The sequence below is a fragment of the Molossus molossus genome, unplaced genomic scaffold, assembly GCF_014108415.1.
Source record: "Molossus molossus isolate mMolMol1 unplaced genomic scaffold, mMolMol1.p scaffold_m16_p_19, whole genome shotgun sequence".
NCBI classification, from domain to species: domain Eukaryota; kingdom Metazoa; phylum Chordata; class Mammalia; order Chiroptera; family Molossidae; genus Molossus; species Molossus molossus.
In genome coordinates, this window is record NW_023425354.1 from 5,401,596 (window position 1) to 5,417,326 (window position 15,731).

General features: G+C 58.1%; 1 protein-coding gene across 2 annotated transcripts; it reads left to right on the forward strand.

The window, feature by feature from the left end:
* The first annotated feature begins 2,876 nt into the window (after positions 1 to 2,876).
* Positions 2,877 to 12,629, forward strand: FDXR (ferredoxin reductase). 2 transcript variants are annotated; one of them, XM_036268511.1, is made up of 12 exons: positions 2,877 to 3,005; positions 3,774 to 3,871; positions 8,455 to 8,550; positions 8,725 to 8,847; positions 9,049 to 9,162; positions 9,466 to 9,567; positions 10,273 to 10,380; positions 10,623 to 10,707; positions 10,838 to 11,037; positions 11,119 to 11,290; positions 11,879 to 12,049; positions 12,177 to 12,629. In XM_036268511.1, exons 1-12 carry the CDS (start codon positions 2,927 to 2,929, stop codon positions 12,305 to 12,307), a joined length of 1,479 nt encoding a protein of 492 aa, XP_036124404.1. In that variant the 5' UTR covers positions 2,877 to 2,926; the 3' UTR covers positions 12,308 to 12,629. The 2 variants fall into 2 exon arrangements, with proteins under 2 accessions (XP_036124404.1, XP_036124405.1); XM_036268512.1 differs by lacking the exon at positions 8,725 to 8,847.
* The last annotated feature ends 3,102 nt before the right edge of the window (positions 12,630 to 15,731 follow it).

A 15,731-nucleotide genomic window follows, 5' to 3' on the forward strand; every position in this document is an offset into this window, starting at 1 on the left:
GATTAAATTTCTCAATGTCATACAGCTAGTAAGTGGGGGAAGAAGGATTTGAACCCAGTGTGTCCAAGTCCAGAATCTTTGCTCTTAACCACCAAACATAGTGCCTCTGGGAGGGGAGCCCTATAGGGCTTTCTGGGATATCTGATCCTGAATCTGCTCTTCCTCCCATGTGGAAGGATGATAAATGATTTGATCATTAAGATAAACTCTTTTTTAAAAAACATGTTATTTATTTATTTATTTATTTTTAGAGAGAGAGATAGAAACATTGATTGGCTTCCTGCTGCACGCCCCCTACTGGGGATCAAGCCCGCAACTGAGGCATGTGCCCTGACTGGGAATCGAACCGGGACCTTTCAGTCCTTAGGACAATGCTCAATCCACTGAGTCACACCGGCCTGGCAAGACAAACTCTTTATGAACATCCTTTATGTGGCAGGCACTGTACAAAGCTCTGGGGATATAAGATTGAATGAGATTGGGCCCCAACCTCCTGGAGCTTATGGTCTAGTGCAAGAGGTAACAAACCTCATGAAAAGGGCCAGGTAGTAAATATCTTGGGCTTTGTGGACAATGCGGTTTCTGTCACAAATACGCAAAGCATTTTGTGCCATCAAAGTGCAAAACAGCTATAGACATATGTAAGGAAATGAGCATGACTGTGTTCCAATAAAATTTGTTTTGAATTTGTGTAACTTCCACATGTCACAAAGTATTACTCTTTATATTTAAAAAACCATTAGCTAGTGGGTAGTACAGAAATAGGTACTGGGTAGGATTTAGCCTGCAAGCCATAGTCTGCCCACTTCTGGTCCAGTGAGAAAGGCATAAAACAAAGTGACTTATTAGGAATTGGAATGTTAGGAGGGAGGGGAAGCGATGAGAAAGGGCACAAAGGGCTCCCGGGGTGCTGGCCAGATTCGACTTCGTGATCTGGGTGGTAGTTACATGATTACATCTAGTTTGTGATAATTCATCAAATAGTACACTTCTGATTTGTGCGCTTTTCTGTCTGTTATACTTCAATTAAGTATAATATGGCAGTTTAATAAGTAATACTGGGGTAGAGTGTTGGAGGACAACAAGGAGTCCTAAACCAGCTTGGGAGAGGATGGGTCAAGGAAGGCTTTTCCATGGAAGCATTTGACAAGAGGGTCCTTGGGAGAAAAGGAAGCTGAAGCTGGCACTACACTTCCTGGGATCCTGTCATTTAAAAATATACTTTGTGGCCCTGGCCAGTTTGGCTCAGCGGTTAGAGTGTTGGCCTGCGGTCCAGAGAGACCCAGGCTCGGTTCCCGCTAAGGGCATGTACCTTGGTTGCAGTTTGTTGCTGGCCCTGGTTGGGTTGTGCGGGTGGCAGCCACTCGATGTGTCCCTTTCACGTCGATGTTTCTCTCTCTCTCTTCCTCTGTATCTGAACAAAAAAATGGAACAATGTCCTCAGGTGAGAATAAAATATATACACACACACACACACACACACTTTGTGTCTGGCCAGTGTGGCTCTGTGGTTGAGCATCGACCCATGCACCAAGAGGTTGCCAGTTCGATTCCTATTCAGGACACATGCCCAGGTTGTGGGACTGATCCCCAGTGGGAGGCATGCAGGAGGCGGCCCATCGATGTTCTCTCTCATCGATGTTTCTATCTCTCCCTCTCCCTTCCTCTCTCTCTAAAATCAATAAAGAAAAAGTATTAATAAATAAATACAATGTTGCATTAAATTATTATTTATGTTGATCACTGAAGTGTTTTCTGCTCTCTTAAATTTTGCACTCGAGGCCTGTGCCTCACTCACTTCACACTATTCCAACCCTTGGACAGGGTCAAGATCTGGCTGTCCACAGCACCTGGGGCAGATCCAGTTCCTCACCTATGTAAAGGGAAGGGGTGAAGCAGGACAAGATCTCTGTGGATGAAAAAGGGGTTCAACAGAAAGTAATCTCACAGGGTGATTTGATTATAAATTCCTAAATGGGCAAGTCTTGGTGGGTAGTCATGCCCCAGGTCTATAACATCTTTAGTAAAAGGTTTTTATGCCAGTCCTGTCCATTGTTCTTGTGCATTTAGGTTAACTTGTTTTTGAAATACCATAAGTAATACCTCCGGAGCTGTAATCACCCTCAAGAGAGCACATAATCTAGTTAACCGCCTTGCAGTCCAATCCCTGCCCTGCTTTCTCCCACCTTCATGTAATCTTCCTTATGTTCCCTCTTTAATTTCAAATGTATTTTAAAAACTGCAAAACTTATTCTGGGGAGCATCTGAGGTCTTGCTTCCTGGCAACTGTCATCGGTTTGGACTCAAATAAATTTTTAAAAAAATTCTCTACAAGTCTGGACATTTTTCACCTGCGCATCTTGCTGGGGTCACACCAATAGAGCACCCCAGAGGGTGAAAAGGGCCGCCAAGGTCCTGGCGGAGACTCTTTTTTGCGGGACTTCCGGTCTTGCTCGAATCCACTGGTGATTGGCTAGCAGGAAACCAGCCCAGGCAGGGGAGTACCTATCACAAGGGAAAGGCTCTTGCGTCATCAGCCAGCTACGAGAGGATAAGTAAACTCTCCTCTAATTGGTTCGCTCCTTCAAGCGGGATTGAAACAGCACGACGATTTGCTCTCCTTTAACTCTAGAAGTCAGACAATTGGAGGGAGGGTGAGGATTGGGCAGCAATGTGTTAGGTCACGCAGGGACCAGAAGTTATGCGGCGGGCCTTCAATAAAAGGGGGTGGATACAAAGGCGGGCTTATCTTTTGGGGGCGGGATTTTTTCGGGCATGGGGGTGGAGCAACCTCTCTGTGCTCTCCCAGAGCGTGGGAGGCGGGGTTTGAGGCGGGGCCAGGGCGGGGCCAGGCCGGAGCCCGCGCCCAGCGCGGAGCTGGGCAGTCCCCGGGATCAGTACCGCGGGCTGGATCCTCTTCCCAGCCATGGCTTCACGCTGCTGGCGCTGGTGGCACTGGTCGGCGTGGCCTCGGATTCGGCCGCCTCCCGCCAGGAGCACTCCAAGTAGGAGCTGGGCACCCCTGGGGCTGGACGGGAGCGCGGGAGGCCTGCGAGCGTTACGTGGAGGGGTGGGAGTCCAGCTGCGGCAGAGTTGGAGCGGGGCGAGAGAGGGGACTCGGGGCGAGACTGGAGGGGTCTACTCACGCGGACGAGATGGGGTGTTGTACGGGGGCAGATGGGAGCCTGCGGGGTGAGGTGCCCTAGGGTGAAACAAGGGTCAACAAAGGTGAGAAGGGAGACAGTGATATCCACAGTAGGGAGAAGGAGTGAATGAGGGTGCTATGGAGGTCTGTAGGGCATGAGAGAAGCCTGAGGCGAAACGGGGGTCCATAGGAATAAGACGAGTCTATTGGGGCAATGTAGGGTTGCATGGAGAGAGGGGTTAGAGCGGTAAATGGGGGCATTGTGGGAACATCCACGGGGTGAGATTCGGATGATATGGGGTCCTTTGGAAGGATGTAGTATTCTAGCTGGGTAGATAGCGAACCCCATAAGAAAAATGAAGTACTGTGCAGGGCAGGTTCAGGGCTGGGTGGTGGGGGTTGTTGAGTAGGTCATCTGCAACATAGTAAGTTCATGTGTGAAATGCAGGGTTCTGAATGAAGGCATGGCCTTTGAGGTTCAGGTGAAGTAAGGAACCCTGCAAAAGCCAAAGCTTGACCAGAAGGAGGGTGAAGATTGGGAAATTCCACCTTGTGTTTGACACTGAAGTTGGTTTGGGAGTGGTGAGAGAGTGTTGTTCTGACCTCCCTCGACCCTCCCCCTCCCCAGGCTCCCGGCAACAGTTCTCCACACAGGAGCAGACCCCCCAGATCTGTGTGGTGGGCAGTGGCCCAGCTGGTTTCTACACTGCACAACACCTGCTAAAGGTAAGCCATGCCCTCCTGGTTCCCTCACCCACAATTCACTGCTGCTCCAATCCTAAGAGGAAGCCCCACCCTTTTGGGTTTTAAAAGCAGTCTTGGATCCCTGATGGGATGGGGCTCCCAACTCATCTAGACGGGACACTTTCTACACACTTTGTCACCTACGTCTGGGGCTCCCCACTCTAGGTCCTCAGCTATGAGGGAAGTGGGTCTGTCTCATAGGCCATGGTCAGTGGTCAGCGGCAGATGGTTGGCTGTGCCTCCTTGGCCAAGCCCTCCAGGGAGCTTATGCAGAGCTGCAGGATGACTTTGTCCTGCCCCTCATCTCCGCTTCTTTCTTCTCTGTCTCCGCTCTGTGCCCAGCATCCTGCATCTAACCCCCTCTTCTCAGGATTTTCTGTAACTTTATCCACCTCCCGTGCTCTCCTCACCAGTGGCTTCAGTTCTCCCCATCCTGTGCTGTTCTTTCAGCCTGCTCCCCACCCCCATTCCCTCCTCCAAAGGTCAGGGTCTCAAGGCTTACAGTATTGGCCTTGGTGGGCAGGGCTCCAAGGTTACTAATTACCCCTGAGAGTTTGCCAGACCTTGGACGATGGTGGGAGGGAGGGAGAGCTGTGGTGGGGGAGGGGAGAAGGGAGACCTAGGCTGACTAAGATATGGGAGAATGGCCTTGCTTTGGAGGGACTTGGAGTATCTGGGAAGGGACAGGAGAAAGGATGAATATATTAATTATACACATACATTTGCAGATACTTAAAAGGTGAGGTGACCAACTGACCCAGTTTGCTCAGGACTGGGAGGGTCTTAGGAAGACTGAGATGAGTTGGTCACCTTGCTAAAAAGTGACCTAAGCATGCCTTCCTTTTTTTTTTTTTTAATGTTTTTATCCTCACCCTAGGACATTTTTGCATTTATCTTCAGATAGAGCGAGAGGGAGAGAGGGAGGAAAAGAGAGAGAGAAACATTGATGCGAGAGAGACACATCGACTGGTTGCAACCACACGACCCCAACCGGGGCCGGGGACAAACTGCAACCAAGGTACTTGCCCTTAGTGGGAACTGAACTTGGGACTCGCTGGTCTTTGGGCCAACGCTCTAACCACTGAGCCACACCTGCCAGGGTGACTGCATGCCTTCTATACAACACAAGTGAAAGAGCTAATTCCGATGATATGACCAGCATAAGCCGAGTTAGGTGAGGTCAGTCAGAAAGTGTTTCCTGGAGAAGGTGTGTTGGGTTTGCATTGAAGGAGGCCACGGGCTCTTGAGGGCCTTCCATGTGTGGGGAGTCATCCCAGGCAAGGTGCCACATAGTCCGACAAGCCTGGGCTCTGGGTCAGAGACAAAGGATCGCATAGGGGCTAGGGAGGCCCTGGAGGGTTTTGTGTAAGGGACACTGTTAGCTGTAGCTGAGCCTGAGTTTTAGGGAGCAGAGAGATTGGGCCTTCGAGGCAGGACTCTCAGTGCCTCCAGTGTGAACAAAGGCTCTGGCCTGCACCCGGCCGGCAAACACTTGCACATACTTTCCCTGTGGGAGGAGCTGGTCCTTGCCCACTGGGAGCTCCAAGCTACTGGCTGTGCTCCGGTGGCAGGAACATGCACGGCACACGTGGGCAGTGGCACTTAGTGGAGTCAGGCACTGTGTACAGCATCTCATCGCATCAAGACAACCTGCGAAGCAGGTGTCATGACTCTCGCTTCACAGGTCAGGACACTGAGGCTGTGAGGTTGCCCAAGGTCCCTGCACAGGGAAGGTGCTGGGATCTGAGCACAGGCAGTCTGACAGCAGAGCCTGCTCTTAAGCACCATGCTAGCCGGTTCTATAAACAATTACTGGACACTGACATGTTCCAGGCATAGGCTTGGCACTGGGGACATGCATGGCATGAGCATGACAGGCATGGTCTCCACGCTCAAGGACCTGACAGCTAACATGGGAATTGGGGAGTGAAGGGAAGAGGGTTCACGTGAATCCAGGGTCGGGGACTGCACAGGGAGGAGTGGAGGAGGAGTGGCCAAACTGCTGCTGAAGGACAGAGTTGCTGCAGGTGGGCGGGCAGGTAGAGGGCGGGACAGCTCCAGGCCCAGGAGAATGACCCTTAGGGATGCGGTGAGTTCAGGAAGGTCCAGTAGGGGTGGAGAGCTGAGGGCTGAGGCCTGAGGAGGTAGGTGGGCCCAGATCCTGGGGCTCGGAACCAGGGTTGGACTCAGGCTGTTTATGTTGGTGCTGTGCACCCTGATCCCTCCATCACAGTCCTCTGGGGTACTTAGTAAAAATGTACGTTTCTGGCCCGGCCTGTGTGGCTCAAGGGTTGAGTGTCGACCCTGCACCAAGAGGTCTCTGGTTCGATTCCCGGTCAGGGCACATGCCCAGATTGTGAGCCAAGTCCCCAGTGGGGGGCATGCAGGAGGCGGCCGATTGATGGTTGGCTGGACTCTCATCGATGTTTCTATCTCTCTCTCTCCCCCTTCCTTTCTATCTAAAAAAATCAATAAAAACATATTTTAAAAAAATGCACATTTCTGGGCCTAGCTCAGACCTAATCAAACTGTGGCCGGGGGCCAGGAATCAACGATTTTAAACACCCGGGGCGATCTGGTGCCGCTGCTACAGGTGGTTGCTGTCACCGAAGGGTTTTAGGCAAGAGACTGCCAGCACCCCATTTCTGACAGCGGTCTCTGCCTGCAGGGCAGACAGCGGAGTGCGGAGGAGGGGCTGGCTGCGGGGAGAGAGGGGAGCCGTGGTGTGGCTGTGGGGAGGAGGAGGGGAGGGTGGGGAGTGACCCGACAGGGTCGAGGGCCCAGGGTCTGGGCTCCAGCTGGGTGTGTGGAAGGGGGTACAGAAACAGAAAGGGAGAGGTCTGGGGGGAGGGGAGGCAGCTTCACAGATGGGTTTGGGGTGTCTGGGGTGAGTCATCCAGGGCTCTCAGGTTTGGAGCTTGTGGCGAGGTCTGGGCAGGAGGGAGGGAGTGAAATAGCAGCTAGTCCACTGGAATTTGAGGTCACAGGTGGGAGCCGATGAAACTCCCCCAGGGGATGTGTGCCTGGGGGAAGTGGGGTCCCAGACTGGGAGAAGCTCAGAGAAGGTTTCTGTTGAAGGGGGACAGCTGCAGGGCCAGGAGGAGAGGGCTCCCTGGGAGGCAGGTCGGCCGTGCGGGACAACACGTCCAGCAGGCTTAGCTTTATGGCGCTGGCCTCGGAGAGACCGGTGCGACCTCGAGGGAAGGGCCCACCGCCATGAGAATGGAAGGTAAAGTCAGATTGTGTAAGGTGCTGTCCACCAGGCTCAGCAGCTTGAACTTTGTCCTGTGGTGGTGGGCAGCCAGGGAAGGTTCCAGAACGAGGCAGTGACTTGCAGCAACAACAGTAATAGTAGTGGTAGCTTCGGTTGACTGCACACTCACTGGGGGCCAAGCGCTGGGCTGAGTGCTCCCGGCCTTGCTCATTTCATCTCGAGCGTCACGCCGGAAGGGATGCTCTGTGGTACAGAGAAGTCCGAGAGCCAAGGAGCGGTGGGGTCCCCATGGCTGCTGGCTCCGAAACTGGAGCTCTACCTGGTATCGCATCAGTGGGGTTTGAAGGAGGTGGGTCAGGTGCCACCTGTGGCAGACACCGTGGGAAGTCAGGAGACACGGATGGGTGGGTGGGTGGGGGACCTGGACTTGGGTGCGGGCAGTGGAGTGGAGGGAAAGTGGGGTTTGGACAAAGGCGAGGAGGTGAGCAGGAGTCTGTCGGGATGAAGGCAACTGGAGGGCAGGAGCTCCTGTGGCCCGAGTCCCACTGAATCGGGAGCATCACAGCAAGTGCCAGGTTGGGGCTGGTAGGCAGGGCAGTTTGTCATTGGACGTTGCTTGACTTTGAACCTACTTATGGCCCTGAGTCTTTTATTGTTCTGACCTCCAGGATGCTTCCCAACAACCCTGACGGGCTGTTATCTGTCCCAGTTTACAGAGAAAGCGGCAGATCCTGGGACTTACCAGTCATGTGGCTGGTTGGTGCCTGACCCCTAATCCCATGCCTTCCCCCACGGCCCTTCTAGGTGCCCCGAACCGACGTGTGAGTGAGGTGGTTTTTCTAAGACGAAGAGCAGGGCCACTTTTATTTCCCTCGGCCCCCCTCAGGCCCCAACTCCCTGTCCAGCTTGGTCCCCTTTCCGACAGGATGATCTCGGAGACCACAGCCAAGGCAGGCAAGAATGTCCAAAGGTGATTCTCAGGTCATCAGCCTGACGGCATTTCTAGAAGTGGCGAGGGGCTCTAAGGCAGGGCTATGGGAACATCCGCCCCAAGCGGATGCCGGTGCTCCCGAGCCCCTCCAGGGGAGGGAAAGCTAGCACCTTCCCGTTGGCCGAGCTCTCGCCGTCTTGCATGGTGGACACTCCTAGAGGCCGGACCTCAGCCGCCCTCTTCCTCTCGTCTGGCTCTCTTGGCAGACGGAGAGTCAGGGGGTCTTTTTCTCCTCACTGAGGGTCGAGGCCTCCTTGTGTCCTCTGTCCACTGAGCTGGGCTCCCAGTTCTGTCTGGGAAGGGGAGGACCATCGGGCCCGGCCCCTCCCTCAGCCCACCACCTGCTACCCTCTCCCCCAGCACCACACCCAGGCCCGCGTGGACATCTATGAGAAGCAGCTCGTGCCCTTCGGCCTGGTGCGCTTTGGTGTGGCACCTGACCACCCTGAGGTGAAGGTGGGTCTCTCTGGGCACGGAGGGGAGGTGTGAAGGCTTTGGTCACATGAAGAGGGGATGACCCCAGGCCCTGTAGATGCCACCTAGAGTCCATCCTGGGGACATTGTGGGGTGAGGGTGGCATGGTCCCTGGAGCTGCCGCATCCTAACCCCTCCCACTCGGGGGCCCGGCAGAATGTCATCCACACCTTCACCCAGACGGCCCGCTCTGACCGCTGTGCCTTCCACGGCAATGTGGTTGTGGGCAGGGATGTGACTGTGCCAGAGCTGCGGGAGGCCTACCATGCTGTGGTTCTGGTGAGTGTGATGGGCAGGGGAGGAGGGGACTGGGCAGGGCAGCAGCAGGAGGTGGGGGCTGAGGGACGGAAGGCATGGGGTGAGGTCCAACCGCTGAGCGTGGGCGGGGTTGAAGCGGAGGAGGAGCTGGCAGGAAGCCCCCAAGGCTGGTGGGCTGTGTGGCCCCGTGGCTGGTGCTGAGGGCTCTGGGTCCTTCTTCAGAGCTACGGAGCAGAGGACCATCGGGCCATGGAAATTCCCGGCGAGGAGCTGCCTGGTGTGTTCTCGGCTCGGGCCTTTGTGGGCTGGTACAATGGGCTTCCTGAGAACCAGGAGGTGAGTGTGGGGAGCACCCTGCTGCTTCTTCCTTCCCACCTCTCAGCCAGGGCCGGGCAGCTCCTACATGCCAGGGCTGGGGGAAGAGGGAGCTGTCATCGGGACTGGAAGGCTCATCAGGCTGATGAGGTGGGAGGTCAACTGGAAGGGTCGGGAAGAGAGGGTGGGGTCAGGTGGGGGAGGGGGTCTGAGTGGAGGTTCAGATGGGGTGCACGTCCCCACTGTTGGGGAGCCCAGGGGCTGTGGGCTGGGAGCCTGACTGGAGCCATCGTAGGGATACCTTATCCAGACCTGTCCCTCCAGCTGGCGCCGGACCTGAGCTGTGACACAGCTGTGATTCTGGGCCAGGGGAACGTGGCTCTGGACGTGGCCCGGATTCTGCTGACCCCACCTGAGCACCTGGAGGTGAGTGGGAGGTTAGGGGCAGGAGAGGTGGGGGAGGTCGCCTGTAGCACGGTGCCCCTGCTGCAGCATTCAGGGTGCGTCCCTCCCAGCTGAGCTCAGTGCCTCTCTTTCCCCCGGTGTCAGTAAGAGGCCTTCTGAAAGGCAGCCTGTGAACTTCATCGCATACAATTTCTTGTTTACTTTCAGCACTCTAGCTACATGGGCCTTTAAAAAGCAAAATGTTCAGTGTGCCCCTGGACCTTTGCACATGCCACTCCCCCTGCTAGGAACACTTTCCACTCACCTCCTGCTGGTTAATCTTTTAGTTCTTAGCTCAGTTGTTCCAGAAGCCTTATACCTTCCTCTGGTAGACTTGTCTACTCTTTCAAAGCATGTTGTGACCACTTTAATTTTACACTTATTGATGAGTATTTGATAAGTATCTCTCTACCAGATCAGGAGCCCTGTGAGGGCTGGCACCATGTCTTTTCTGTGCACCATTACACCCCCTCTCCCCTGCACATGGTAAACACTTGTTGAGTGAAAGAGCATGGGCCTGGTTTGCTACTAGTTTGAACCATTTGCAGAATTGGCGGCAGTGCTCCATATGGCCACCAGGGGGAGCAGGGCTACTTTCCAGCTGTCAACCCTCAGGCTCAGTGAAGGGACATGACCAAACGGAGAGGCTTAGAGTTGGATGACTTTAAGGTCCTCCTTTCGTGCCAGAAAACAGACATCACGGAGGCTTCCCTGGGGTTACTGAGACAGAGTCGGGTGAAGACGGTGTGGATAGTTGGCCGACGTGGACCCCTGCAAGTGGCCTTCACCATTAAGGTGCTGGGGCCAGAGGGAGAGGGGCCAGGGTCCTAAGAAGACGGTCTTCCCTTGGGAGGTGGGTTAGGGCAGAGTCCCCTGGAATGCTGCCGCCTGGGGTGGAAGAGAGGAGCCAGACGGGGCCCAGTCCTTCCATGCTAGTGGCGTCCCTTACTTGGCCTGGGTTCGGGGGTGTGCTCAGGAGTGGAGAGTATTCTGGGCCTGACCAACTCCCCCACTCCCCACCCCACCCCCACCCCAAGGAGCTTCGGGAGATGATTCAGTTGCCCGGAACCCAGCCCATTTTGGATCCTGCGGATTTCTTGGGCCTCCAGGACAGAATCAAGGGTGAGGGGCCCTGGCCTGGCCCCCCCAGCTCACAGGGAGAGGGGATGGTCTAGGTCAGCGAGGCCTTGAGGGAGGGTGTCCGGGGCGAGGGCTCCATCCAAGGGACATAGATGCTCTGTGTTGCTGACAGAGATGCCCCGGCCGAGAAAGCGGCTGGCGGAACTGCTGCTCCAGACAGCCACGGAGAAGCCAGGAGGGGAGGACGCCGCCCGCCAGGCAGTGGCCGCCCGAGCCTGGGGTCTCCGTTTTTTCCGAAGCCCCCAGCAGGTGCTGCCGTCAGCAGATGGGCGGCGGGCGGCAGGCATCCGCCTGGCCGTCACCAGACTGGAGGTGAGTCTCCTGCTACCCAGAGGCACCCATGTTCTCAGGCCTCCTCCCCTCAGCAGGTGCTGCTCACGCTCTCCCCAACAGGGTGTCGGTGAGACTGCCCGGGCAGTGCCCACTGGAGACACGGAGGACCTCCCTTGTGGGCTGGTGCTGAGCAGCATTGGGTATAAAAGCCGTCCCATTGACCCCAGCGTGCCCTTTGACCCCAAACTTGGGGTCATTCCCAATATGGAGGGCCGGGTTGTGGATGTGCCAGGTGAGAGGGTGCAAGAATGCTGGCACCAAGCTGCGGTGGGGGGAGGCTGGTGTCTTCTGAGGGCCATTCACATTCATTCACTCATCCGGTGACACGCACTGAAAACTTCTGAGCCGGGCCGGGGTCTGGGTCCTGGAACCCAGCCCCACCCTCCTGGCCCTCCGGGGAGTTTCCAGTCTGGCTGAGGTGCCCACTTACATGTGGTGATACATCGTTCAGTTTACCGAGGGAGGCCTGTTCTGGGCTAGGGCCTGTACTCAGTGCTGGGTTTGGAGATTACAGAGCAGTCCCTGGTCTCCAGGGGCTTCCGGTCTGATTCAGTATCCACACGCCTATCCATTCCTGCGGTAAACCCATTCCCAGCCTCAGGGAGCTCCTGGTCTGCAGGGACACAGGTGTACCAGGAGGTGGTGTGGTAAAACAGGTTGAGCAGGATCGGGGCGGGGGGGGGGGGGGGCAGTGGCCACAGTGGGCCCAGCTGCCGGGGCTGCTGGGAGGACTCGGGACATGTGGGTGCGTGTGCCCACGTGCACATACTGGAGGCTTAGGCCACTGCCCTTCCTTTGCCCCTTCGTAACCCCCTCCCAGGCCTCTACTGCAGCGGCTGGGTGAAGCGGGGGCCCACAGGCGTCATTGGCACCACCATGACGGACAGCTTCTTCACCAGCCAGACACTGCTGCAGGACCTGAAGGCTGGGCTGCTGCCGTCTGGCCCCAGGCCTGGCTATGCGGCCATCAAAGCCCTGCTCAGCAGCCGAGGTCTGGGCCCCATGTGAACTCCTGGGAGATGGGGTGGGCAGCCCCTGGGCCTTTCCACTGGGAGGGTGGGCTCTGGGCTGGGATGGAGGAGGAGCTGGGGCAGTGACTCACCTTCCCTCTGCCTCAGGGATCCAGCCCATCTCTTTCTCAGACTGGGAGAAGCTGGATGCTGAAGAGGTGTCCAGGGGCCAGGGTACTGGGAAGCCCAGGGAGAAGCTGCTGGATCCTCTGGAGATGCTGCGGCTGCTGGGGCGCTGAGCCCAGATCCCAGCCCGGCAGGGAGAGGAGAGTGCTGTACAGACGAGAGGGGCTGGGGTCAGTCTGCGTGGGACTCTGCACCACAGCTGTATCCTCTGCCTGCCCTGACATGGGGCCTTGGCTGCCTCTTTTCCAGAGACCAATGAGCACTCCCTTCTGCCAGAAGGTCACCCCTGCCAATGTGGGTTTAACTCTCAGCAAGGAGATAACCTCAGTTAGGGATGGGTGCAAGTGCAAGCTGACCTTCCTCCCGCCCACCTCTCCTGCTGGACTGCGGAGGGTCACCAGGTTCACAATATGCTGAAAATAAAACAGATGCAACTGAGGGCCAATGGTTGATGTGCCTGTGATTTCTTCTGGGGCCTGGGGTCACCTTCCAACCGCAGCTCCCCTCCAGCCCCCAGGTGGCGCTGTAGAGCCAGCTCCCGGCTCTGGGGCCTCAGGGGGCTGGAGGTGGGTTTGGTAGCCAGGCCTGGCATGGACCCACCCTTTCTCACCAGGGCCCTGCTGCTGCGGCCTGCCTGCCGTCTGCCCACACTGCAGGCGCCCTGGGACCCCAGCCTGCCTGCTCTGCTGGCCTCACTGCCTGGTTAACCATCCATACAACCAAAACAAGAAAAGAAAAAGTGGGCAGCAGCTTGCCCGGTCTCTCTCTGTGGCCCCTACACGTCTTGTGTGGGTCCCCCACTCTGTTTCCAATGCCTCCCGGGCCGTATCAGTTTCCAGCCAGGTCAACAAGCCAACAGCACTAAAATCTTCATAGCACTTTGCAATTTACGAAGCATGTTCACCGTCTAAATGCCAGCCCCCCAGATGCTGGCCTCACTTTGTAGACTGAGGGATCCTCCGAATTAACTGGCCCAAGGTCACACAGCTAGTGAGCCGCGGGCTCGAACCCAGGATTCTGGGCTGGTGTTTTCTCTGAGGCTGCCTTGGCCCTGAGTGTGCTGGGGACACAGTCCTGAAGAGGGGCGAAGAGACCCAGGCGACGGCGCGCGGCGGCAAGGAGGGGGTGGAGGAGCGCGGGTGCGGGCGGCGGGGCGGGCCGGGAGCGGGGCGGGCGCGCGGGCAGCGGGGAGCGCTCCGCCAGAGGCTGCTGGAGAGCCCGGGGAGCTGCAGGCGGCGCGCAGCCTAGCCCCGGACGGGGCCGGGCGGGGGCGGGCTCAGCGCAGCCCGCCAGGCCGCGCCAGCGGCCCCGGCCCCGCGCTCCTGGGCTCTGGCTCCCGCCGAGCTCAGTCCGAACGCGCCAGCGCGCGGAGCGGAGGCGCCGGGACGTGCACCGCGCGGGAGGCGGCCGGCGCAGGCTCTGGGCGGGGGCGCAGCGCCCCTTCCCCACCGGTGAGTGGCAGGAGGCAAACTGGGGAGGCAAACTTCGCCAACTTGGGGCTGGTCTCGGGCGCCGCGCAGGCAAGGCCGGCGGAGACGGGCTCGGGACACACCGGGAGAGTTGGGTAGGCGCAGGGACCCAGAGAAGGGGCGGCCGGGGGACCGGGACCCCCAGGACCAGGCCTCGGGTTTGGACCCGGGTGGGAGGAAAGGAGGCGAGGAAGAGAGGCCGAGGTGAGAGGCGCGCGGGGGACGTGAGAGAAGGACGCGGGCGAGGCGCCCAAGACGTTCGTCTCTCGGGTCGCCTAGCCCTCCAGCTCCTTCGCCTGATGCTGCGACAGTGGTGCGGGGACGCGGGAGTCTGGGCTGCGGAATCCCCCAACTGTTGCTGCTGGAAGCCGCCGGGGCAGGGACCAGAGCCATGAGCGGGGGGGACCGCGACTGGGTTCGGCCAGAGCGAAGGGGGCTGGAGCTAGTACGAAGCGAGGAGAAGGAAGGGGACTGTGGGTGGCTCCAGGAGCCTGCCCTCCTGGCTCCCGGAGGTCTGCTGAACACCTACAGCGCGCGTCTACCTTCACACCACCCCCTCACCCGCTGTGGGCGCCCCAGACCCTCCGCTCCCAGCTCTCCCCCTTCCTCTCCTCAGCGGACACGAGTTCCCTCCTCTGACCCCTCCTGAATCAGCGTGGGCTTCACGGGGTGGTGGGATCTTCCCAAATGCTGACCCAAGCTCCAAGGGCGAAAAAGAAGGGTGGACAGAGAGGCCCCGGGAGATTCGGGAGCCCCGTGGCGCTGGGTCCTGGCTACCGCCAGCAGGTTGCTCTGGTCTCCCGGGGCTTCCACCCTGATCCCCGACCCTGCTCTCCGACGGCAGGGAAGTAAAGCCCAGCCTGCCGGGTGAGGCGGGTCGTGCCTAGGCCTGGGTGAGCAGGGCCAGGGACTTGAGAAGGCAAAGGTTTCTAGCGGTCAGAAGATCCCCAAGGCGCGCCCCCCTCCCCCCCACCCCCGCCCAAATGTCCTGCGGGGTAAGCGAAGCTGGAATTCCTGCCGACCCTGTGCTCACCGCAGCGGTCTCCCTGGTTCCTAGCCCTGCCAGCCCGATGTGACTTCCGGCTCAGCACCCCAACCCTCTGATGGTGGCACCACCTTGGCTGTGTCCCAAACGTGGGGCCACAGGGAAATCAGAGAAGGAACTTATTTTGGGTTGATCTGTTCTCGGAGCCCGTCTAGTTTCTGGCTGCACCAGTCGTTTTGGAGTCTTTCTAAACTCTGTACTAGGGATTTGAAGAGGAACTTGAAGGGGACGGGTAGGCCGGGAGCTGGACTTTTGGGTTTACTCCGGGCCCCAGGGCAGCCTGGGCTGTACCCCGCCGCCCTCAGCCCCGTCTGCCAGGTGAGCTCCGTACCCCACCCCACCAAAGGGGCTCCGGGCGACGACTCAGCTTGTGGGGGGGGAGTGGGGACCTAGGAACCTGGGACGCCCTCAGTGGGTAGCAGCTAGGTGGGGGACACCGAGTGCGTGGTGCCTAGTTTGGCCGCCAGGAGGCGTGGCGCGAGTCCCCGCGCCGGGAGTCACCGCGGCTGTTGGCGCTGCCGCTGCATCGCAAGTGTCCTTGAGCGGCGAGTGTCGGTGGCTCTCGCCACTCGAGCCCCCTCCTCCCGCGGGGGGCCTGATGCCACGTTCCCTGTGAATTATTTATCGCCAGCCTAAAAATACCCTGAACTTCACAGCCCAAGTGTAAGAAATTCCTGCCGAAGGGAGGGGGGGGCACCCCGGGGGGGGGGGCTGTGCGGAAGCAGCTGGCAGGCGGGGAGTGGGTCTTGGAGGAGGAAGACCTCAGTGCCAGAACCAGCGGGGGCAAGATGGAGGGGCCATCTTCTCCCCGGACGTCTGGGTTCAGGTTTTGGCTCCACAAAACGGAGGGAGGAAAACCCGACGGCAAAGCAGAGGCTGTTCGCAGGAAGGGCAGTGGATCCTCCAGCAGTTGGGGTCCCTCCACTCCTGGGAAGCAGCGCAGCAGGTGGACTCCTGACCTGGCAAAGGGGGGAGCTCCCGGTGTCTGGAGTGTGTGTGTGTGTGTGTGCGCGCGCGCGCAGT

What these genes read in the sequence shown, in the direction of transcription:
- FDXR (XM_036268511.1), top strand. Translation starts at nt 2,927, where the DNA reads ATGGCTTCACGCTGCTGGCGCTGGTGGCACTGGTCGGCGTGGCCTCGG. An exon ending in TCCCGCCAGGAGCACTCCAA is followed by an intron (nt 3,006 to 3,773) that starts GTAGGAGCTGGG and finishes CCCCCTCCCCAG; the next exon opens with GCTCCCGGCAACAGTTCTCC. An exon ending in CCCCACCTGAGCACCTGGAG is followed by an intron (nt 9,568 to 10,272) that starts GTGAGTGGGAGG and finishes CTTTCGTGCCAG; the next exon opens with AAAACAGACATCACGGAGGC.